Source organism: Bactrocera dorsalis, chromosome 3, assembly GCF_023373825.1.
Source record: "Bactrocera dorsalis isolate Fly_Bdor chromosome 3, ASM2337382v1, whole genome shotgun sequence".
Classification (NCBI taxonomy): domain Eukaryota; kingdom Metazoa; phylum Arthropoda; class Insecta; order Diptera; family Tephritidae; genus Bactrocera; species Bactrocera dorsalis.
This window is the reverse complement of record NC_064305.1, coordinates 51,830,251-51,855,522: the sequence shown is the minus strand read 5'-3', so window position 1 is coordinate 51,855,522 and position 25,272 is coordinate 51,830,251. Positions and strand designations below refer to the sequence as shown.

Sequence of the window (25,272 nt, the reverse complement as noted above, 5' to 3'; positions counted from 1 at the left end):
TAAACGTTCTCACAACCACGGTAAGTTATTATTTTTTTGATTCAATATCGAAGAATAAATGAGAAAGTTTGAGCATCACCTTCTCTTATTACATAAAACTAAAATAAATGGTAAAACGATAACTAAACCCGAATGACCAACGCAGCATTTAACTTACCTCCTTATTGTGATTGTTTATGGAAAACTTTCAAAATCATTTGCCGGTTAAATGTGTTTGCTAATTTACCGTTTAACATTTAATTTATAAATTTCACATTATTAAATGGTATTAATACTTTGTTCAATGTTGCTCAAGAGCAAATATAAAAATATGCTTACACTTTTAATTACCATTTATTGATAATTGGCAACAAAATCAAAGTATCCACCAAAAGAAAAATATGAAAATTTGTCGACAATCAACAACATACTTACATTTCTCTGTTTCTGATTTCAATTAATTTCGCTTTTGAGCCAATACATCGCTATTAGCAAAATGACTTTTTAATCTGACTGCTGAAAATAAACTTTTGACCACCGTGCGAGTCAGCACTCGCCTGCCACACTCGTTCAGCATCAGTATTCGCGTCCATCCCTGAATATGTCAAGTTGATTTAGTTTTACGATTAAATTTGCCGCACTGACAAAATGTTTCGCAAACGAAAATGACATCTTAATTTTCCTAATTGCAAATAATGAATCTCTGTGTATGGCTCGACATATTTAACATTTTCGCCTTAAATATGATTATAAATTTTATGGCGTAATGGGCTGGTGTCCCGTACAGTCGGTTGTACGCACTTCAATACACTTGCGTACGAACTTCATTTTCTTCATATTTTTGTTATAAATTTGCGAAACGAGTAGAAGTAGGCCTGATTCGTTGGAAGATTGAAGAAGAACTTTTGTTGCACCAATTAGCATGAAGTATCGCCATTTTTACTCACTTTTTGTGACGTCAAAGCAGACGCATACCAATAAAGTTGAACCTGTAAACGAGAATCGTTAAACGTGCGATTTCATTATTGTGAGGAGGGCGATAAAGTAAGGAAAGGCTAATTTCGGGTGCAACCGAACATTTTATACTATTGCAACTTACAAGAATCAAAGCAAGGGAAATACTTTATTAGCTATGTATATTGGGCGTAGGTCAAGTTTAAGCTCAAATTTATCTATTTTAGGCACAAGGATATACTGTTATAAATAAAACACGCTCTCTTATTTTCATTGGGATAACTCACATATTGGCCGATAAATGCAGTACAAAGTCATCCCGAAGTTCGAAAATTTTTATATTAGGTACATGGCTAAGGGAAGTTTTGTATTTGACATACAGACATACTATTATATGAGAAGTACCATCCCTCAATTTCAGTTATACATATACATATGTATATCCCTCATTGACCGACATTCCCGATCAAAAGTCAACTATAGGTACCGGGGTCTAAATATTCGGTACTTAGGGGTTCGAACAGTTTTTATTTAAGGGGTCAGTAGGGTCATCTGGACTTTTTTTTCAAAATAAAAAATTAAAAAATACAACTTTTTTCCCATGTCATGAGGTACATCGTGGAGTGTGTAAACAAGTTTTTTCGGAATTTTTCGATAACGTCTGTCGAAGAAATGGCTGGGTGAATGAGATGCCTTTGCTCTGGTGGACACGATTTCTCAAGTTTGGATCATCTGAAACACAAAAACCCAATATATTCTTCAAAAGTACGTGATTGGTTACCGTCCCTACTAGAATCTTGAAAAAATGTTGATAAATAAAAAAGTAATTAACGTTTTTTTTTAAATTTTCCCCATGCTTTTTACATAAGTTTTGTCATAACATTGTCAATAAATAATAAAAAATTATGAATCTAGTACGGACGATGGCCTGGCGTTTTGTGAACATTTAAAAAAAAAATTAAGCAAATCGGCTTAATAGTTCGACCGGAATCAGCTTAAACAATTTTGTTTTGAGAAAAACGCTTTTCAAGTTTGAGGTGTGCACTCCGAGCGCTCCGAACTTCTAGCCGTATTATTATTTTTGGGCCTTTTTCGAAACCTTCCAATGGTAAAGAGGTTTTCTATATTAATTATAAGGGAACAGAAAATGCCAAAAAAAATTGTTTAAAGATTACGCTACTGACCCCTTAATTCAAATAATTTTTGTTCGTAAGGTGGTACACACTAAATGCATTACTCGTACAAAGTTGTATCCCGTTATATTAATTGCTTCTTAATTTGTGGAAACTGAACGCACTGGATTCGTTTAAAATTGTGTTATGTGGGAAGTAGACGTGGTTGTTGTTCGATTTCGTCCATTTTTGCATTATGATATAAAAATGTAAAAAGATTGATACGTACATACAAAATTTTGCCGAAATCGGTTGGTTCATTCCTGAGATATGGGATTTCACCAAAAAGTGGCTGCTGCCCCGCCCATCGTACCCATCACACCAGCTATTCTTTTATTCTTATCGCCGTAATAGCTGCTGTTTTGTGAATAAAAATGTCCATTGGTAGTTGATGCAGGATCACATTGAGCGCATCAGTCGGACATGACCTGATTGCACCCGTAACACCCGCACATGCTGCTCTTTGTATTCCATTTAATTTTCTAATGCTGTATTGTTTTTTTAGCGCTGTCCACCATACCAGAGCTCCATATGTAAGTATAGGTCTTATGACAGCCGTATACATCCACATGATTATACTTGGTTTGAGGCCCCAATTCTTGTTGACGATACAAGTATAGTGGGCCAAGTATGCTTTGTTTTATCTTTTTTCTATATTTATTTTCCAGGACAGTTTGGCGTCAATCTCCACCCCCAAGTATTTACCAGTTTTTGAAGCATTATGGGCATAATCCCGTCAGGACCTGCCGCTTTCAATGGTGCAAAACTACATATTTATGGCATATTTGATTTTTCTTTTGTCTACTATTTGGCTTCAATAGTCAGCTGCATTCAACGGTGGTTCTGGTTGAACCCTCGTTGAAGGTTGCTGACTCCCGGGGAAGTGCGTTGTAATTAGTACCTACAGAGACTCTTTTGCCGAGGAGGTCCAATCACTTCCCTCCGCCCTAATGTAGGCAGTATTAATATGATCTTTGGATAGCATTTTACCCAGCCTAGCGGCATCTCTGCAACTTTCTATCGATGTGCAGAGGGATCGCCATGAGTCGTTTTTAGCTTTCCTGACTGCTTTTTTGTATTCTTTCATAATATCTTTATATGGCTGCCAGATTTTGGTTCTAAAACTCTCATTGAAAGCTTTCCTTAGTTGTGTTCTCAAATTCATGAATTCACTGTTCCACCAAGGAACAGACTTTCTCTTTTTCAAAACTGTTAGCGGAGTAGATTTATTAAAAGTTGTGATTAGGATTTTTTCCAATTTCTCTACTTCTGAATCTAGTTCCTCTGGATTTCTGATACTTTTATTGCCTCCCTTTTCGAGGCATTTTGTTGCTATACTGGAAAATTTTTCCCATGCCGTTCTTCTAGGCTTCCGGTATGTGAGAGGCGCACTGTACCTCTCGCGGATGCTGAAGAGTATCCAGGAGTAATCCGACATGTAAGGCTCATCGGATACCCTCCAGTTATCCACAAAGAGACTGTCTGTGTCTGTTGATAGCGTGAGGTCAAGCACTTCCTCCCACCCCGGAAACCTATCCGAGCTTGGGAAAATGAAAGTTGGCTTATCGCCCTTGTTGCATATACTTAGATTTCTATTCAGAATATACTGCAAAAGTGACTGACCTCTGGAGCTACCCCATACCCTCCAGTTATCCACAACGAGACTGCCTGTGTCTGTTGATAGCGTGAGGTCAAGCACTTCCTCCCACCCCGGAAACCTATCCGAGCTTGGGAAAATAAAAGTTGGCTTATCGCCCTTGTTGCATATACTTAGATTTCTATTCAGAATATACTGCAAAAGTGACTCACCTCTGGAGCTACCCCATACGCTGTGCCTTACGTTTGCATCACACCCTATTAGGACATCATCCTTCCTGTTCTCCTCTACTGGTCTGGTGAGCGGGGCCGGTGGTATGTCTTCGCCATGGGCCTAGTAGGCCGAGACCAAGAAGAAGGACTTTTCCTTCTGTGATACGTATCTGCTGTGCTGTAATTAGGACAAAGAAATGCATTTATACTTTTATTGATAAGAAAACATGCCCAAGGTTTACCTCTGTTCCGTGTGTAAAACAGGTTATAGTTTCTGCAGTTTAGCTCTTTAATGGTATCTTCATTGACCCAGGGCTCCTGTACTAGGCTGATGTCGATGCCCCCTTGTTCACGAGTGTTGTCAGATTCGCTGTAGCACTCTTCGAGTGCTGCAGGTTTATCTGTATGCATCTTATGTTATTGGGCCCACATGATGCCCACATTCCTTAGCAACTGGCTGGCGTCGTCGACCTCTTCCGTGTCGTCTTCGTTAGCCGCTTTGTCGCCTTGGAAGATCTTTAGTCTGGCCTTGCGGATTCCGAAGCAGTCAACCGGATTTCAACTTTTCTCTTCTTATACATATATAACTCTATGCCTATCTCGATTAGTTTTAGGTGATACGTACAACCGTTAGGTGAACAAAACTATAATACTCTGTAGCTGTAAACTGGTTGCAAGAGTATGAAAAATGTTCAATGGAAGCATTTGGTACTGCATGGCATAGGCCTATAGTGGTCTGATATGGGCGGTTTCTAAAATTAATAGCCTCTTTGTGACAAAACGACATGTGCCAAATTTCCTATCGATATCTAAAAAACTGAGGGACTAGTTCGCCTATATCCAGTCAGACATACGGACGTAGCTAATCGACTCTGCTCGTCATGCTGATATCTTGTATAGATATATGTTTTATAGGGTCTCCGACATTTTCTGCAAGGTTCTAATACATTTTGTGGCAAACTTAATACATCATGTTCAGGGTATAAAATACATACATATATATGCGTGTGTGCAATGAAGAAGAGAGGGAGAGAACGGGGACGATTTCTCTCGGGCCAAAAGTTCTCTGGAGTGGCCTGGTAGTCTGCAAAATTGCGTTGCAGATTTTTCTCCCACAATTCTTTTAAGTTCGATTTAGTTATCCGTCATTATGCCATTTTATAATGATAAGTCGGTCTCTAATCTTAATTAATAAATTTTCATTCGTTACTAAAAAGTTTATAACGTAAAGCTGGTCAAGTAATTTTTCGCATTAACCATTTTTCCCTTTAATGTAAAAGCTCTTTATATTACTAATTTAACTCTTAGTTCAATAAGTACTTTATCATAGACATGGATTTTTTTGTTATTATTCTTTATGGATTAGTTTTGACACGAATTTAAATTCCTCAGCACACACAGTCGCCCCGAACGACTCTAATATCAAATGTGTCAAAGGAAAAGTTCTATTGATAATCACAATCGTCAATTAAAAGTGTGAAGCTATTATATCTACATTTAATATTTTGACATTTTAAATACTATAATTTTTAATCAGGTATTTACTTTAAAATGCTCTTCTTATAGGTTATATACGTTCCATATTCGTATCCTATTTGCAGTTATGTTTAATTTGAATATTACGATCAATAAGGTTTGCTTTGTGTAAATATGTACATATATTCAACCAAGACCTATGTATGTATGTGCTCAACCAAATATAAGATTGGTAATTTTTAAGAGACCTTAATCGATCATTCTTCTTTATATCACTGATCTCTTAAGACGCAAAGTTGTTAATTATTAATATTAAAAATTAAATTAATATTAGCAAATAAGTAAAATACAAATATACATATGTACATATACTCGTATATTTGCAACTCATGAGCATTTCTTAATTGCGCCTTTTGTAGCTCATTTGCTTAAATATATGGCTAATTATCGCTAACTAGAGAAGCGCTTCAGAGGTATTTGTCTTCCAGAGATTCAAGTATGCGTGCACAAATGAAAAGTCGTCGTCACGCCCACCACTGCCTGTGAAAACGAAGCGTCACATGGAGGCAGTTCAGTTTGATAATTTTTTCACTCTAACACGTTGACACATTCAAACACACTAGGCCACTTGAGATTTATTATTTGCCATCCTGCTCTTTTGCTTCGATGGTGCGATATTCATTCGTTGAAGATCACTTGAGCCGGTTGACTAAGTGATCTTTAATATTAGACGTACAGCATCAATCCGTGAAGGATGTGCATAGCGCTTTTCGCTTGATCGGTTGTGGGTATTCCGGCGTTCTCAATTATAATAATCTTTGGAAAGTTCCAGTATTTATAAGAAAATGGATACGCGTTCCGCCGTGCGTTGTTTTCAGAATAATTTTTCAATTGATAATATATTATCGAAACCAAATGCAAGCAAATGTAGTGAATACTTTTCGGCAATAAGTGATCCGACTAAAAATGCTTCAGAACCTGTGAATCAATGTAAGAAAGTTGAACTTTTAGAAGTTGAAAGTGAGAGCAATATTGAAGTGCAATCAAGGGTAGAATTATTAGCATCAAGCCCGGTATCTAGCTGCACAGCAGACGGCGTAGAAGATTCGAAAAGTGATGTTGCATCCGAAGATGGCAGTAGTAAGTGATACCACAGCGTTATCAGATTTTCAAGTAATTATTAACATTGCTTTTTAAACGATATTTGACAAGATTCGAAGATTAAAGGAAGTGGCGGAAGATTAAAATTATTATATCTATATTTTGCTCTTAAACATACTATTTTTGAAATATTGTCTACCGACTATAACCTTCCTCCTATAAATGTAGTAAAACGAGTATAAAATATCTAATTCCCATTCACCGATTATTTATGTGAACGGGAATTAGATATTTTATACTCGTAATTACCAATGAAATTTCGAAGATGGCCATTTTTGCGTATCTTCGTTACAACAGACTGCAGAATCTGAAGTATTCTAGTAAAGCTGGTCTTCAATTATATTATATTATACGTTAGTAAAAAAGTTGAACAAAAAGTTTTTGTTATCTATTTTTTCATTGAAAGTGATTGATGTTGCGTGGTAGTCAAATTTGCTTAATTATCTTTTAATAAAGGTTGGTAGCAACATACAACCTTAAATATTATCCAGAATGGCTTATTGAACCACGTCTCTTGGTGCTTCGAACAACGCCCAATCGAAATTTCTCTAATCAAATCGCGCATCCTTAAGTTTTGCTTAGAACAGTAGGATAAATATTATTTAACACACATATTCTTTGTTGAATTCTGTCAGGCACTGTTTGTTCATCCATATTTACATGAATGATTTACTCAGACTTTAAAGGTTGAGGATGATAGATCTAGAGCTAGTAGCTTATAAAGAGGAGTGATTAATTTCGAGTTCCCTTACTTTTTTTAAAGAAAAAACAAACGATCTTCAAATTTAATGTTGATTATGATTCGAAAGGACATTCTTTGGCATATATTTTTTGAAGATTACCTCTTTCAAATGGTGGCCGCGTCTTTGTTTCAGATGGTCCTTCTGTCGAGTTCAATTTTCGATGACTCGTTCGAGAATTTCGATTAGTAACTGGCGAATGACACGCGTGATATTTTGCATTGAGCCAGAAATTAGCCTCATCGCTGAACAAAATTTGGCTCGAAAACGTTGGTCGTTCTAACAACTCTTCAGGAGCCCATAGAGCGAAGCGATGTCGCTTTGAACGTTCGAGCGGCTACAATTCTTAGACAAGTTGTATTTTGCCCGCTTTCAATTTAAGACCTCGACGTAAAATGCGCCATACGTCAGTCTGAGTTCCTATGAACGAGGCCGAAACGATCACCACGGTCTTCGTGTACACTTTCAGCTACGGCTGCCATATTATTTGGTCGAATATTATCCAATAGTAAATGCTGGGCCTCAAGAGGGGTTTTGGTGTTGCGAATAGCACTCTCAGTAGGTCAATTATGCAGTGGCGTAGCTAGGGGGGGCCGTCGCCCCGGGCGCAAAGTCTTGGGGGCGGCAAAACGATCTTCGCTGTTTTTTAATATTCAGAAAAATACTTCAACAAATTTTTTTACAAAATTTATTACAAAAGATAAAGAGTTGTACACTCACAATGTAATAATCTGAATAACTGTGAAAAATATTAATTTTTACTCGAATACTATTCAGTCTTTATATTTGTCTTATATCTTTCTTAAAAATAGAGATAGAACTTAAAGATGCACTTTTCTAGCTTTAATCGCAACAGTATCTTTATTTTTACTCTGTCGTCGCGACGTGTCACTCTCACAGTTACCCTATGCTTTGAATGTAACAAATACTTTTATTTTTCCAAATTTTCAAAAGTGGTATTTAAAAACTCCAATCCGCCAAAAATTCCTGCAAATTGTGTCAAAAGTGTACAAGATATAGGGCGAAAATGGGTTTTTTCTATGGCTTTTAATAAGATCTCTCGTAAATTTACTATCAATTTCCTCAAAAACCGTATTGTAAGAATTTTGGAACTCCAGAATTCGCGTGGCTTCTAGTTCCTAAATTTTATATACTTAATATCGAAGATATTTTGTAAAAATTTACTTTTGTTCAGGCGTAAGTCTTTCTATGATGAAATGCCACACAAGACTGAACAAAAATAACATGACAGCTTGACACGACGCACGCGGTTCTGTCAAAAACAGGCCAGTGCCGGATTAAACTAGCGCGGGCCTGTAGCAAGTTCTGTCAAGGGACCCTTGGTTTGCTATAGGTTCTCAAGTTTAGGATATTAAATAAAATAAAATTGTTACAAATAAAGTTTTCTGGCTTTGTTATGGGCAAACTTAGAGATAATACTTCCAAAATCGGCTTCTTTAAGCAAGTCATGCTCTATATTCAACAAAGTGAGATGATTAAGACGTTCTTTGCCCATCGCGTTCCTTAAGGGGGTATTCTAGTTTAGAAGCCCGAATTTTAGGTATTTTTTGACGCGATAAAAAAAATCAAAAATTATTCTGACTATCCATTTTTTTACATGCTTTTTAATGATATTCTAAGAATACAAAACATAAATAATATAAGAAAAAAAATTAAATTTAAAAAGACTGTGCAGGATATAAATCCTTTCCGTGACCTAAAATGAAAATTTATGCTATATCCGTGAAGAGTAAAAGTGTAGTTATCGTACTACGAAACGTTTTTGGAACAAATTTACAAAATGGTGGAAGTTCGAAAAAAAGTTTCGTATTTCCCGTTTTTTGTGGTTCCTAATTTTTTAAAAATAAAAAAAAATTCCGTCGAAAGCTCTTCGTAGTGCGATACTATAATGTATAAGAAAGCTCTGTGTAAGATTTCATGTGAATCGGTTGAGTAGAACTTGAGATATCATGCACGCCGTTTCTAGAAAAGTAGTTATGAGAAAAACGAGTTTAAAGCTCCAACCCGGCTGCGAAACCGTTTTGTCGGCGCGTCACAAAATGAGCTGTAACTCAGGAAAATAATTTGAATTTTGAAAAACCCTCTTAGGGACATTTTCTTGAAGGGTTATACTATAAAAATATACAAAAAAAATCGATTTTTTCGAATTTCTAAACCAGAATACCCCCTGAATTCATTTTTAATATGTTTTAATGTTGAAAAAGAATGTTCACCACTGCAGTTAGTGATCATGAGAGATAAGTAAATTCGCAAATTTCTAAGTTTGGGAAACACGATTCTAAAGAATTATTTAATAAAAGATTATAATATTGCTGTTCCAAAGTTTCCTGTTTCTTGCTGTCAATAACAGTGACCACATCTGTTTTGAGCAGCTCTGCGAACTGCACTAATTCGCCGCCTAGGCTGTTCTCCAAATCATCTTCATAAGCACTGACCATACAAGAGGGTTTTTGCAAAATCTCTTCTGTTGTAAGTGATTTTAGCAGTCGAAATACTTCAAGAACACTAGTAATTTTATGATATGATTTCAAACGTTTAGTTAAAGCAGACAGTACGTTATCAATAATGACAATAAACACCTCAAATTCGAAACGTTGTCCAGGTGTTTGATTTTCAACAAAGTCGTCGAGTGTAGTAGAGCCGCTGAAATGGTCGTACTTTGTATTTCGCTTGATTCGTCGTGATGTCTGTTGCTGGTATGGTTGCTGGCAGCAAGGCACTAGTAGCTTGCAAGAGTTCTAGGATTTCATTCCACGTAATTGTCATTATTCCCGTTCCTAACTTATTCATCGTTGAAAGTAGTCCGTAAACTTTATTACGGCACTCCGCTTTTTGATCCACGGTATTGAAAATTTCTTCCAAAACTTGCTTACTAGTGACAAAACCGCATAAAAGTGCTTTCGTAGCATCACCTCGTGCTGACCACCTAGTGTCCGATAACCGTTTCAAAATCGGAATTTTTGAAGTAGAGGATAGGTAGAAGCGAAAAAAATATATGTATAGAGGTTTTCAATGAAATCGAAGAAAAGTAATGCTTCTGTACAGCAGTCTGCAGCGCACTTATGTATGTAGCAACCAAATTTAATGAATGCGCAGGGACTGTTTTCTGCATACTTATTTATTTTCTCAATTCGGGCTTGTAAGAGTTGTTCAGCAGTATGACCTTCCATGTCCAAGAACTTAACAAATCTTTCCACTGGTCCAGATGGCAGAACATAGCGTACTATCAGAGTTAGTTGGTCTACATATATGTATCTAGAGTAGAATCCATTGAAACTGAATAGTATTTGAATCTCTTAATTTCGCAAATAATTTGATCCTGTGTGCTTGATGCAATTAGATGAATAAAATCTTCACAGGTTGTTTTTGATAAATATGACGTATGTCCCTTTCCTTTATTAGCATGACTTTGAATATGTTTAGCCATAAAAGCGTCAAATTGGACTATTAATTAACGTGACGAAATCAAGTTTTAGATTTTCAGGTGGAAGTGAAGCATAGCCTCAGCGCTTGGCTTTTGAAGCATGCAAGGATATTTTACGCTCCATCTAAATTGGTATTTTTTTAATTACGGTCAGTTGGAGCGCGGGATCATCCAGGTCACCCGTTATATGACCGTATGATATGTAATTGAACATACATTTGTACATATGTCTATATCGAGTTACTTTATTCCTCTGAAACATTTTGATAATAATATATTACTTTAAAAGAGGAATGTTCAATCGTACCAATAAATGTCTGATAGATAATGTAAGGAATGTTAGAAATAAGATTACGTCATCTCTATCATGCTGGGTGTAAACGTCCATATCTATAAAAGCGACATAAATAACGTCTGTATGTAATTTATAAAGGCATATAAGAGAGAATAAATAAATATTTACTCTTCAAAAAATTAATATTTCGGAAAATTACTATTTATTTCTAAAAACAATAGATTGAAAACTCGGTTCCGATTTTCACCTTCGAGGACATGTTTTCCGGATGAGTTTCACTATTTTGACAGTTCCTCAGGCATGGTAATACTCGTATATGTAGTTCTCAGTGTAAAACTGGCGCCATCGGGCAGTAACTCTAAATAATTATCCTTTTAACACAAATTTATAATTATCCTTTAAATATCAAATTTGATATTTTATTAACTTATATAGACTCGTTTAGTATCATTACTACATTTTGCTTCCAGTCTGCGACATTTGTACTAAAACCACGTAATTAACTCAAATGAGATACATACTTGTATGTATGTATATGTGATATAAACTCAATTAAATAATACATATGGTAGCTAGAGTAATTCGTGGTCGTCGGTGCGAAAATGGATAAAATGTAATTGTAACCCCTTCCTCTCTCCATATAACATCAATAACTAACCTATTCCACTGATTTCAACCAAATACGGAAAATAATATTATCCTGAAAATCCAAGAAAACAAACAAAAGCCACAATTACTTATCATATAATACAAGTAAGTTCTATCTGATGAGAAAGAACTTTTCAGTCTTCAAATCATGAAGAACGTTTGTCTTTCTGAATAACATAAAGTGCATTTGGCGATTTTACGACAAGTGAATTTAGTCAACAAAGAAATTCCATTAAATTTTGTGTGCAAAATATAAATTCTGGTGCCACGACGGCCATCAACTTCAACTGATGACAACACGTCAATAAAATAAGGAAATTGGTGCTTGGGAATCGACGATTAACAGTCAGAGATCTTACCCACATCGTTGGAATATCGAACGGATCGGTGAAAACCATTTTGAAAGATCAATTGAGCTTAAGACAAGTGAGAGCATTGGTTCCAAAATCATTTAATTTTTTTCGAAAAACAGCATCGCATTAACGTCTGTGAAACAATGCTTTCCGACTACCAGGATGTCATGAAACGTATTATTACTGGCGATAAGTCTTCGATCTATGCTTATGACCTGGAAATCGGCCGAATATCGTAGCAAAGGTGAGCCGAAGCCGAAAAAAATCAAAGCAAGTCAAAATCAAAGTTATTTTGACATTTTTCTTCGATTATAGGGGTGTGGTGCACCCCGAAATCCTTCCTACAGGCCAAACTGTTAACAAAGAATACTATGTTGGTGTTTGGCGTCGTTTGTGTGAAACTATTCGTAAAATAGGTCGGAATTATGGGCCGACAATTCTTGGCTGCACCGTCGCACACTGCATTGATTCTTCGTGAAATTTTCAACCAATATCGTGCCGCAACCACCGTATTCGCCTACCACCTACTTAGCTCCGTGTGATTTCTGACTATTCATTAAATTCAAACGAACGCTCCGGGGAAGCCGTTTCGAGTTAATTGAAAACATTTAGTGTGAATGTGGGCGCATTGGAAGCTATTCCGGAAATTTACTTTAACATCTGTTTCGAAGGTTGTAAAAAAAGTTGGAACACATGTATGAGGCCAAGGACGATTACTTTGAGGGGGAGGACTTAGATTTTGAAGATTAAATTAAGAATGTTAAGATTATGCACAAAGTCTTACTATTTTTTGCTCATAGTAGTATCTCATTTTTAATATAGTAGATAGTAAAATTTATGGAGTCTACGACCTTTAAAATAAGTTCATATGATATCAAACTTGTTTGTAATCCATTCACATTTTCGTTGAACAATGAAGTTGAATCTTTTCGTTTTACATTTTTTAACATTGAACACCTGACGGTATTTAGCCGGCTTTGATCCTTGCAAGTTGCAAAAGTATAAAATGTTCGATTAAATCCGAACTAAAAATACACGTATCTAATGTATTCATACATTTATGTATATATGTAAATCTATATGTGTTCATAAGGAAATTTAGCTCCATTTATTGGCATTGGAGCTCTGTGGATCATTCAAGGGATTTAATTATCCTTCATGGCCGTTTTGGGTCAATGCCAGTTCATATTATTTAGTAGTCCAAAATTTTGTAAGAACAATATTATTAATTATATCGAAATAGTAAATAGAAATAACAAAATATTCAATTGTTAACGTTTCTACTTTATCTTTTACTCACTACAATTATAATCATAACAATAATTATTATTATTAATATTGAAAGGTTTTTAAAGAGGAAGCATTTTTTGAAGTTGATCTTCATAAATTAATCTTCTAACTGAATAAATAAAAAATAAAGTACACACATTTTTTTCTGATAATGATTGCAAAATTTGAGAAATACGCGACTTTGACAGTTCTACCTACAATTGTCTGCACTAGCTAGACGATGCTCAATCATAAAGTACAATTTGGTATTCCGTATTTGCATAAGAGAGAGCTTAGAGTCTTGTAACTATACCAACGTTCTGAATTCCAATATTAAATATATGTAACATATACATACAATGTATTACGAATGACTCAAACATGATAACATGAATAACTGTATCATAAAATCTAATCAAAATAGTATATTTATTTTGTTCCGAATTCTAAGAAAGTACTGCTATTTATTTGAGCGCCACTGTATGTATGTTATTTGTACATATATACATACATATATGTACAGATATATGTATTTGTAAGTGCTTGTTTTTAATGAATAAAATGTCAACGCCAAGTGATTTTGGCTCTTAGGAAGATATTTAACGAAATTTGTAAAATCATTTGTTCTTCACAAGTGTTGAGCACATTGCAATAGTCAATTAGACTTATTCTTTTGTCAACGAGAATATCTTCAAAGTGTCACAAAGGTGCTTAAATGTATACATGCAATTGTATGTATGTATGTATATTAGTACAATTTTACCCTCTTCTAATCAACTGTCGAGCCAAAAATAATTGTTTAAATGGCTTTCGTCCCTGTGTAATTAGTAAAAATAATGACATCAACTTAGGGCCCTTTATTAAAAATGCGAAAATAGGTATATGCATATTATAAATAAATAAACAAGCTACTAATATATTTAAATACCAATTTCTTTTATAACAAAGGAAAGTTAATTAATGAGGCTAAGTGTTGATATTGCAAAATTATTTGACCCGTAAAATCGAGAATGTGATCAAATAACTTGAAGCCTTTGAATATAATGCCTTTCTAAAATCAATCGCAAAAGTAGTGTAAAAAAGTTTGCAAAAAACTAAAATTCTCTGTAAGTCATCGTTGCCATTGGGTCGTTGACTAAGTAATTTCATTTGCATAGTGCATTTTAAACACGATTTTACTTTTTTCTGAAATCAAGTATTCTTCATTTTGGTCCAATGTCGTTAGCCATCTTTCGGGGAAGAGATTGATTCCATGTGACATATGTATGTATACTGTCACTCAGTTTGTTCAACTGATCACAATACACTTCAAAATTAATCGTGGTATTGTTGGGCAAAAGTTAAAAACAAAGGATTCCAAAGAAATCCCACCAAATACACAACATAACCTTTTTTTGGTAGCAGCCTTCGAAGTGGTTTGAGCTACATATTTTATTCCTCTTGCAAACAACCTACTTTTAGTCGCCAGTAATAATGCACTTCAAAAATGGATATTTTCTTTGACGTTTGGTAAGCAAATCACAGTCATCAATACAACGAAGCAACTCATTTGTCAAGCTTCCAAATTAATTCGAGACATTTCGTGTGCTTGTGAACGGTCGACTTTATTATGGGCACATCGGCTTCAAGCCCTGCCGGAACTTACTCGTATTTATAGCAAGGAAAAAAGGCCAGGAATATGTTTAGCATATCACAGCCTTCTTTACTGATTTTCTGACCAATAAAATTGGTGTCTAACCGAAATTATAAGAAACTCTTGAAGGATACTACAAATTTGTTTGATTATAATGACAAGACATACACGTTGAAACCTTTGCTAATACACGAGTGTCTTGGATTTGAGATTTGAACACTTCATTTGTGAAATTATCGGAATCGCATATCGGGTCACCATAGCATAGACCCATAGAATCTGACCAATCAATTTCAAGTTCTTGTTTGGGAAACTTTTTATTTGACAAAGTATCATGGCGAAATTCGGCATAGATTATTATCCGATTATATTGTATATATCGAACTGCTCAGGCCTTAACACACAACGTGGGTAGACCATAAGTTACATAGCCCCTTGCTGGTATAAAAGCGTTTGGTATTAGGCGACTTTAACGCGCATCACAATCCAGAATTGTGGGCACCTGTAATATCTGGCTCGATTTTACCATTATTGTAACTCTCGCATAAGACCGTCCGGTTTCTAGCCTCAAGTTGCTACCCGGCTGCACATGGAGAATTGTCAAAGATATGTTGTTGGCAACATACTAGGCAATAGGTCGGCCGATACTTAACTACGCCGAACCAATATGGTCGCTTGAAGAAACTTCAGACATACCAGAACACTCTGGAATATAACAGGATGCCTCTTGATATTACCAACCAACCATCAACTCCTTAGCTACCACGCCGATCAGACTTCGGATGAAGCAAACTTCAGACATGCACTGACCGCAATTTACATTGGAGCCATTAACACCTTCCTGGGCATTGTTCGATGTCGTCGACGTAATTGAGGAAAGACCTCTTAATGTTCCTGCGGGGCGATTTCGCTACAAGCAGGTGGCTGCAGAGGTGATTTCTGTGGTGGTATTAAGGTCTAGTCTGTACTACTTTGTCCAGTTTGTAAATATGGTCGCTGGGGGTTTATTGGGGAAGAGTGTTCAGTTTTGTGCAGAGAAGAAGCGAGTAAGGTCAAAAAGATAGATGTTTATCTTTAAACACATGCCGTCAATTCCATTGCCCGGCGTCAATGTTGTGCAATTATCAGCGTACGAGGTTATGGAAACTCATTCTGGTGGCTGTGGGAGTTTCGGGTTGTAGAAGTTAAACAGTAGCGGGGAGGGGACACCACCCACCTGTTTAATTCTTCTCAGTAACAGTACGGATGATTGACGACCGCTCAGGTGGTTCATGGTCCATCTCTTCAACCCTGGAGAGAGCGCAGTTTTTTTGATGTGCAGTAGCGTTGTATGATTGACTGTGTCAAAAGCTCTTGACAAGTCCAACACTCTGACGATCGTTCTGTTATTGTTGTTTTAACGGTTATCTAATCCCCGTTAGGATGGTAAGGGTCATTTGCGTTGTCGTCGACGTCATCTAACGGGAGGCCAGAGCAATTCCCACGACAGCCGGTTCTACGCACCAGTACTGACTCGGATTTCATCCGACCAAGGGCTGTTTTTTTGCGATCTAACCCCTCTTAGATCGGTGAGTACTAATTTGTGAGGATTGTTCTCTCACAGGGTGGTTTCTGGTTAAGATCACGAACTATCCGAGCTTTAATGACGCTAAATGCTGTAATGGTTTTGTGCACTTTTCGGAAGTCATGCTGGTGGTCAGCTAGGCTCAGGTGATAAGTGAAGGTGGAGAGTAGCAAGGTCTTCACTATTGGGGAGAGGAGAGTTATTGGACGATAGGACTCCCCTTTCTTGACGGCCTTCCCAGGTTTCAGTAGTGGGATCACTCTCTCGACTTTCCACACAACGGGTATTTTGGTCAGCGATAGATTGAGGACCTTGGTGAGACCATCGAGCCTGGATGCTTTAGCATCAGCAAGTTGATCCCAGAACTTTGTTTTGTCTACCGAAAGGTGCCGTATAAATTGGCAGCTAAAAGTAAAAGAGGTTTCTCGATCGAGATAATTATGGGCAGGTGGTCTGATGCGAGAGTTAGCATAGATTGTGAGGTTATGCTCTTTATCAGTCAGAATATAAGTTAAGTTGCCTATTTGAGCTCCTGTGGACCGTAGAGGTCATCTGTTGACCACTCGGGGTGAGTGACGGCGCAGTGCGCGAAATGAGTGCAGATTACACGGCCATAGAGGCTAAGGTCGCAGTAGTGCGTTGGCAACATGGGACGACATAACTTGTGGTTCACTTCCTATGTGTCTTAAAGTCTGAGCAGGTCTTAAGATTGCTCCATCTATTGCATGTATTACACCTGACCGAGGTGGAGTTTGGGGGAGCCTCTTGGCGCAAACGCAGCAAAAAAATTCCTCCGGGTCCGGGTCAATGCCAGCATGAGTCAGGAGGATACGGAGCAACCTGCTTCGGGATAGATCGCCAAAAAAAGAGCACTTGGCCGGAGAAAATCCGGGTCATTTCCGGTGCGTAGAACCGGCTGTCGTGGGAATGGATTTTTTGCAGTCCTGTATGTCGATCCGCCCAAGTGATAACTTAAATAAAAGTTTAAAATATTGAAGAAAGATCCTACCAGTGTTGCTGGCTCACAACTGTAGTAAGTTATTGAATTAAAACCACGTCTTTATTCCCTGAGCCACAACTTTGAAGTCAATCAAAGTATTCTTTTTTTAATTATAGTATGTATTTGGAGACTAAATAGTACAAATATTTTTAAAAAATATCTTTCCATTCTTCCTTTTAATATTACTAATTTCTTTAATAGCATTCCTTAGCTGTTCATTATTCTATACCTATTACAATTTGTCGTGATTATATTTTTGTTTCAGACATTAATGACGATCGTAAAAAGCGGCCACGAACCGCTTTCTCTGCCTCTCAGATTAAAGCCTTAGAGACAGAATTCGAGCGAGGTAAATACCTATCGGTCGCCAAGAGAACCGCCCTCGCGAAACAGTTACATTTAACGGAAACCCAGGTATATTCGAATATTTCATCCTTTATTCTCAACTCTTTTACCCTCTACTGTTTTATTGTAGATCAAAATTTGGTTCCAAAATCGACGCACCAAATGGAAACGGAAATACACAGCCGATGTTGAATCGCTCGCCTCCCATTACTACGCACAATTAGGCATTGGTGGTCTAGCTCGCCCAATGGTGGTCGGTGACCGCCTCTGGCTCTTTAGCCAATCACCCTCTGGTCCCACACCGTTTCAGTCGATCATGTTAAACAGCGGTGTACCATCGACTCTGATGTCAGCCACTATGCGTCCTTACAGCACGAATTTACCATCTACAACATCCACAGCCAGTGGTTCCGTAACTCCGGCTCTAATGCCGCCATTGCCAGTGATTGAGAGTGCGCGAAACGCTATATTAGCGCGAGGGCAACCGCTGAATTTCGCCTTACCCTACAGTTTAGCAACCGCAACCGCAGCCGCTGCAAGTGCTAACAACACAGATAATAACATGAGCAGACCACCGCAGTTGGCGTCCCCAGCAAAGCACTACAGAGCGCCGGGTGAGTTTGTAGATCGCTTCTTGGAGTATAACACCCTTCCAATGGCTACAGCTTTGGTCAATGTTAACTCATACTGCCGCAACGAAAATTCATTAACAAATAACTCTACACATGACACTTACTTAGCGTTAAAATATGGTGCAATACCACCAGAAGGCGATACAACGACCTCGAACGGCTTGGCCGAGCTTGAACGAGTCTTTGGAGATACGAACGCTAACTTCTTGCAGAAGAGAATCAATGGCGTCAATTTTGAGAAATTGGGCTCGTCACGCAATCCAAGAAACCACTTGATGCCCTCAATTTCGGACTCGGACTGCAGCGATATCGACTGTGAACAAATCGACGAAAATGACGACGTTTAACCTTTCTTACAAAATGTACATACTTATAGTTGTTTATACTTAATAATAGAGGACAATTGTTTTATTGAATATCTTATGGAATACTACAGTTAGCTTTATAAGAACATATTCGTACTGTGGCACAATAAATTAATTCATTACATTATCAAATGAGAGAAGAGCAATGTTAGCGTATTTATTCGTGATATTTATGTTAAAATATAATCAATATGCAACATTTATACAACTATTCAACTCTCCATAGATTTAAATTGAAAAATATTTATCCCTATTAAAAGGTTAAGTGGACTCGGAACTTGAAACGCGGAGCGCAACGAGTTGCGAGCTTGGGTAAATTGAAGCATCACTAGGTTTGTATAAAAAATATGTCAACTATCAACTAAATATAAATCGTTCATACACAAATCACAACAGTTCTTTACTTGGTAAATAGGAAACGATACAAATGCGCACGTATTTAACAGAAAATCTTATTTTTTATATTGGCAAACTTATCATCTATGTACATAAGTATATATGTATGTATGTATATCATAAAGGTCAATCACACAAAATTTGAACAAATAGCAATGTTTACATTAGCTATTTGATAGAGAGCACATAAAATAGAATTAACTTATGTAACCGAATGATAGAAAATATTTCCCACAGGAATTTACAGCGTTTTGCTTACGCTTACAAAAGTCATAGTGTGTAATTAGAGTGTTTATATTACATATCTTCATTATCTTCATGTGTATAGTTCTAGCTTCATTAATATATAAATAAATACAACAACTTCTAAATTTACAGTCACACAGCTAACTTAATTTAGTTTTTGGTTGCGGTTATTAGTAATAAATTTACAATAAACTTTCAATTATAGAAGTTAAGCCCATAAAAATTTGTACGCAAACAAATTTTCCTTCAATATAATGTGTAGTACTTCTTTTTGCCAATCATGGTATTATATACTAAAAATATTGGCTCTCAAATAACCAAATGTTGCTACTTAGCCCAAGTTCGAAATATGTACAATATTCTGTTAGCTCCATGAGAGATCGTAGCCCTTCCAATTAGCGCTTGGTGCCAAGTATACACGACGTTTTTGGTAAAAGAACGAAACAATACCGTGATAAGCCGTTCTCGGAACACCACTCTGCGTAGAAAACGCACATACATTAAATTGGAAGAAATTAGTCCACATACAAACTAAATACATATAGGTATATGACTTACCTTGAAGTCGCCCATCAGTCCTAAAATCGACGTTATATGTTTATATTGCTCTCTAGTTGTATATTGTATTCGAACTGGTCCATCAGTTTTAATGAGACTTCTGCGTAATTCGTCATATGTTACGATAGGGTAAGAATAAACGTCATTCAGAAATACACGATCGTAGTTTTCCTAAAATATACATATGCAACGTCTCTATTAGAATAGCGTTGATTAACGACTTAAAAGTAATACTTACTCTTAATAAATAGGTGAGATTCATTTTAGAAAAATTTACAAAATGTTCACTAAGTTTAATATACTTAAGGTATTTGTCGAAAAATAAACCACTGAAAGAAAAATATTTTTAAGATTCAGTTTCAGATCTTTATACTTTAAAATTTAATGAAGATAAGTACTTACTTCGAAACACCGATTTTTCCGAACGTTCTTGTTCGCGATATTTCTGGTCTGATGCAAGCTCTTTCTTTTCGCTGCTCTGGATGCCTAATCCAATCATCCCAAAAGCTATGAAAAAAAAGTTTTGGTTCAGTGAATAAAAGTGATAAAACATAAAACAACAATAAGTCCTAAAGGAACAAACTTACGATTTTGGCCATTTAACAGATAATTCTTGCCATAGATTTTTAGTAAGCATCCATCCAAGTCCCGGGAAAAAATCGGTTCTATATAACAACTCAGGCTTGGTGTTGTCTACAAATTTATCTTTACCATTGTCGTTCCATGCTGACACACACCTGCCAATATTGATAAGAAAAGCTTACTGAGTTGTTTATCTCTATAGAAATAGTTTTTTTTTTTACCAGAGTGACGAATCTTGTTTAAGTAAAACATGTGTACCCAAAAAGTATTCATAAAAATCAGGAGCCACATTTAAATCGTCCTCTACAATAACGACATATTCGTAGCCTCTTTGGAATGTTGTGTTCAATGCCCAACCATAATGACGGGCTATTTTGTAATACCCTTTAAATTTCTTTTCACGTGGTGGCGTTAAAATATCAGATTGGTCGGGTTGTTCAATCAATGTGACCTGTGACCCATAACTTAGAATTGCTTTCTTTGTTTGCTGGTCACTACAATCCTGCAAATATATTTCAGAATCGTACACTTTACTAAAATTGCAAATTTTTTTTATCCAGTGAAATTACCTGTGATACTATAATTGGAAACTGATCAGCATTTGGTCGATATTGTACTAAATTGTCAAGACATTTTCGTATGGAAACACGATTACAAGCTATCACCAATATTGGTATAACTGGTTCGCCATTAGCCATATGGGTCATTGTGGGTATTGCTATGGGAGGACCTTTTCCGCTAACTCCTACATCATCTTCAGGTATTGTTTCGGCATCAGTTTTTATTCGCTGAGTTTCTTCTAGGCTCAAGGCATGATCCGGTCGCAAAGGAACTATGTCTATAGGACGTTCCTTTTTCTCCTTGTATGGCTGTGGTTCCTCTACATCATCTATAGTCATTTTTTTCTTTAAAATTCCTATTAGCTGCCCTACTAGTTTACTGTTTTCTATGTTTTCTATTCGAGATTCACGTTCCAGTTTACTTAATTTTTGGATGAGCAAATGATCCTTTAAGGGGTATATGGTACTATTTCGTATTAAAAAATAATATGTTATAAAAGTCCAGGTTGTTAGAAAACCAGCTATAATCAGGATCTTGCGTGAACGCATTTTTATGCGAAATAGGTGGGAATTTTTTCTGAGTCAGTTGGCAATGCATAAAATTCAAATTTAAATTTCGTTCAGTATTTCCACTTCATTTATTTTTTGGTCAATAGTTTACTGAAGTTTTGCACATTTCTTCGTTAGAGCTTAGTTACTTCAATAAAGGATTACTTGATAAATAATTAAGCTGCTCGATTAGTTATAACTTTTTTGCTGAAATGAAAAATAAGTATGTCATAAATTATACGTACATATACATATACATATATTTATTGTTTCACATATTACAATACATTAATACAGTTTTCTAACGTATGGGTGTTGATGAAAAAGAAACTCAAATACAATAGCACATCGAGACCACATTTAAGGAATTTTAGTTAGTAAATTGTTTTTAAGTTAAATTCTTGGCAATATTTTCCGACTAAGAGCAACAAAAAATAAATTAAAAACAGTATATTTGGTATATTTGCATTATAATTATTAAATAGGCTGCTTGATTCTGATTCTGACAGTAATAACATAATTTCATAATTTAAATACTCACCTGTACTGTACCTCCTCCAGTACGTTTTGTTGAATTATATTACATATAACCTCCTAGAAATCAGCAATATATTTTTGTGATTTGTGTTCCAAAATCTCCCTTAACTTCTCCCGGCTTTGTGTATTCTGACAATACTCCTATTAAGTGGGCTATATACTTCGGTAGCTTCAAAATTATATGCTTCACTGATTAGTTTATGTACATGCAATGCGAGCGGGTAACACACCGCTCTCTGGAAATAGTACATCACCCGTACCGTTACTTTACATTAGTTCTTATCAGTAAAAGTATCTAATAACCGTTAATAATGTATTTGTTGATGATGTTAACGATCCCTCTACTCCGAAAAACGAATTCTCAATAAATTAAAACTAATTGTGTGATAGTATACCTAGCAGAGGTATGCTACTTATTTATAGTTTTTGCCACATATGCGCCGACCGCTAATAATTAGATTAACTCTTTGCCATTTAGATTTGATCCTTAATGCTTGTCTAAAACCTCGCAAAACACCACGTCCTCCTGATGCAGCATTTGTATCACATAATTTTTGATGTCATACTTCTATTAAATATTATCATTTGGGTAAAAATTTAAAATTTTATTTTCGCCTTTACTTGTAAATTAGCAAAAGAAATGTCAGAACTATGTATTCATCAACAGCTGTTTTGTACCCAAATGCCGTTGACAGTTGTGTCAACAAAGCTATTGTGAATTGTGCATTAGAAATGCAAATATTTTTGTATACCATTGAGAAGACAAAAGGGTGCAAGTTTCAAATATGTATAATCTTATTTATGACTGAATGTTGATAAAGATGGGCTTACAAGTTGAACATTAATTAAAATATATTAAGAAAAATTATAAGTTCAGCTTTCTCCGCAATTTGATAAATGGGGTGTATGTATATATAAGCAACGGAAATTTCTATCATTTGAAGTAGAATTTTTCTATAACATACACACATTATATGCACCAATAATACTTTTTACAAAATTCAATTCCCAATTTGAAAGTGATGTTATTTTGAGGTGATGAATGTTACAACCCAATTCTGAGAAATCTTCAAAACTTAATTGTAAGATATGTTGTGAGCCCATGGAAATAGTGCTGTTATTTCATTATATATAGCTTGATATTTCACAAATACAACATTCCAAAATTATATTGTATTATTATGTATTTTTTTCATTTTATTTTAGTTTTCTTGAAAACCCGTTCATTTATCATATGGTAACACTGTTGAGAAATCATAGCAACCCAAAATTCACAATAGTTGCTTGTTGCAGCGGAAGTTAATTTGTTCAAAATCAAAGGCAAATCTACCTAGAATAACCGTGCAATACAGTTTCAAGTCTCTAAATTTGAGATTTTAAGTTAGAGTCAATTTCAAGTCTCTAAATTTGAGATTTTGAGTTAGAGTCAATTTTTGAGACTTGAGACGATTTTGCTATTCTGTAAGTGACAGTCACAAAATCTGTTACATTTCATTATTTAGAGATGTTTTTACACTTGAATGAAAATAAATACGCCGATAACAAATATTAAATTTTCTTTAACATAGTCAAAAAACATTGCTATCAATAAAAATAAATATATATATTGACTTTTGTTCATAATATTTACGAAATTTGTGTAAAATTTATTTAATTTTAATCTTTTCGTGTTTGAGTTGCTTACAAAATATAAAACAACGACAATCGATTAATATCTATGATGATCTCTATTCAGTATATTCAAATTGGCAGACAAGAGTTCTTTTTAGTTTTGTGACTTGCTATCAGGTCTCAAATTTGAGGCAATAATTTGAGACTAACGCTAGAGACTGTTTAGTGAATAGTAACTAGTCTCAAATTGAGACTTTACCTCAAACTGTCTCAAATAGAGACAAGAGATTCGTTAAAGAATCCCGTTATAAGTCAGTGGAAAAGAATATTTGTAGTTCTAAAGATTTTCTTTGAATATTTATTAGAATTTTTCATGTGATTATGTTCGAATTGCTAACATTTAACTGTTTGACATAAACCAATTACAACATTTTACATATTGGCCAATTTACTTTTACCGTTCATATAAACACAACCAGAAGTTTGAAATTCTTATACTAGGTACCAGAAGAGTCTGGCCGTGCGTTGCTATAGTATAAGGAGTACAGGAGAGAGGAAGTAAGATCGAAGAATTGAGGGTTTAGGGGCAGTAGTGTCTTCCCTGCATGGAAGGGACGTAAAGGAGGCAAATCGTTCGTTGGCAAACAAAGTACTGAAACTCGAAGCCTTTTCCCGGTTAACGAAACCTCGACTGTCAGGCGAGGTAGTTGATAGGCAGCGTCTTCGACCACCCAAACCGCGAAACGCAAAAATGGGCAAACAACGTCACAAAACTGCAAGGACTATAGGTCCGCTGACTGGGTGAGAAAGATCGATCCCTAGCTGGTAGGCTGGAAAGGCTCCGCCCTTTGCACAAAAAGTGGATATAACAATATGCACAAGCAAGCATGATTTTACTCTCGCGCTTTTTAAGAACCGAAACGAGGGCCTCAGTATCTCGGCCTGAAGAGTGGTCAATAGCAAGGTCGAGGAAAGATGTTTAACTTCTGTACAGCTGGAATCATTCAAATTCACATGGAAAGAAAGCTTCCGTCTGAACTAAAGGTTCAGCTCGTAGTCATGAAGCCAGATAGAAGTGCTACAGCTTCAAGACTGGAAAGCAGATTGTTTGCGCTGAACCAGACCATCGCAAACGCGTATCACTACAGCTGCCCTAAAGACGATCACCAACAGACGCAACTGTTCTTGGTGGCTAAGCAAAATCTCAGATCTTAGGAAAAAGATACGAAGGCTCTTCAACAAGCCCAAACGTACGGGGAACTGGGAGGAATACAAATGTAATCTTACCTCCTATAACAAGGAGATTAGGTCTGCAAAGCAGAAAAGCTTTAGGAACTTCTCTGAAAACGTTCCCTCTGCATCGGGAGAAGCTAGGCTGCACAGGGCTCTGGCC

General features: G+C 36.1%; 2 protein-coding genes and 1 long non-coding RNA gene across 4 annotated transcripts in view; 1 reads left to right on the top strand and 2 right to left on the bottom strand.

Annotated features, from left to right (window-relative positions):
- Positions 1-18,986, top strand: part of LOC105225345 (ventral anterior homeobox 2a) — a 61,651-nt gene extending 42,665 nt beyond the window's left edge. Inside the window, exons 1-3 of one of the 2 annotated variants that reach the window (XM_011203752.4) lie at positions 5,788-6,530; positions 17,764-17,912; positions 17,974-18,986. In XM_011203752.4, the coding sequence (XP_011202054.2) occupies positions 6,236-6,530; positions 17,764-17,912; positions 17,974-18,822 (1,293 nt within the window). In that variant the 5' untranslated portion in view covers positions 5,788-6,235 and the 3' untranslated portion in view covers positions 18,823-18,986. Of the gene's footprint in view, positions 1-5,787; positions 6,531-17,763; positions 17,913-17,973 lie in introns of those variants that run through there. The other variant, XM_049452891.1, reaches the window with a different exon arrangement.
- On the bottom strand, positions 206-4,334 carry LOC125777697 (uncharacterized). The gene is made up of 4 exons (XR_007422357.1): positions 4,157-4,334; positions 3,915-4,092; positions 927-968; positions 206-854 (listed from the first exon to the last, which is right to left on the bottom strand). It is a non-coding gene; the product is annotated as an uncharacterized LOC125777697 (long non-coding RNA).
- Positions 18,987-19,278: 292 nt separating the features above from the next.
- Positions 19,279-22,946, bottom strand: LOC105225343 (alpha-1,3-mannosyl-glycoprotein 2-beta-N-acetylglucosaminyltransferase). The gene is made up of 8 exons (XM_011203747.4): positions 22,273-22,946; positions 21,192-21,938; positions 20,844-21,124; positions 20,628-20,777; positions 20,443-20,547; positions 20,279-20,369; positions 20,041-20,211; positions 19,279-19,960 (listed from the first exon to the last, which is right to left on the bottom strand). The coding sequence occupies exons 2-8, from the start codon at positions 21,729-21,731 to the stop codon at positions 19,847-19,849; spliced, it is 1,452 nt and encodes a 483-aa protein (XP_011202049.1). The 5' UTR covers positions 21,732-21,938; positions 22,273-22,946; the 3' UTR covers positions 19,279-19,846.
- Positions 22,947-25,272: the final 2,326 nt, after the last annotated feature.

Coding starts and splice junctions, on each gene's coding strand:
- LOC105225343 (XM_011203747.4), bottom strand. CDS start 21,731: ATGCGTTCACGCAAGATCCTGATTATAGCTGGTTTTCTAACAACCTGG. Junction 20,548..20,627: donor TCTGTTAAATGGCCAAAATC/GTAAGTTTGTTC, acceptor TTTTTTTCATAG/CTTTTGGGATGATTGGATTA. Junction 19,961..20,040: donor GACTGATGGGCGACTTCAAG/GTAAGTCATATA, acceptor TTTTCTACGCAG/AGTGGTGTTCCGAGAACGGC.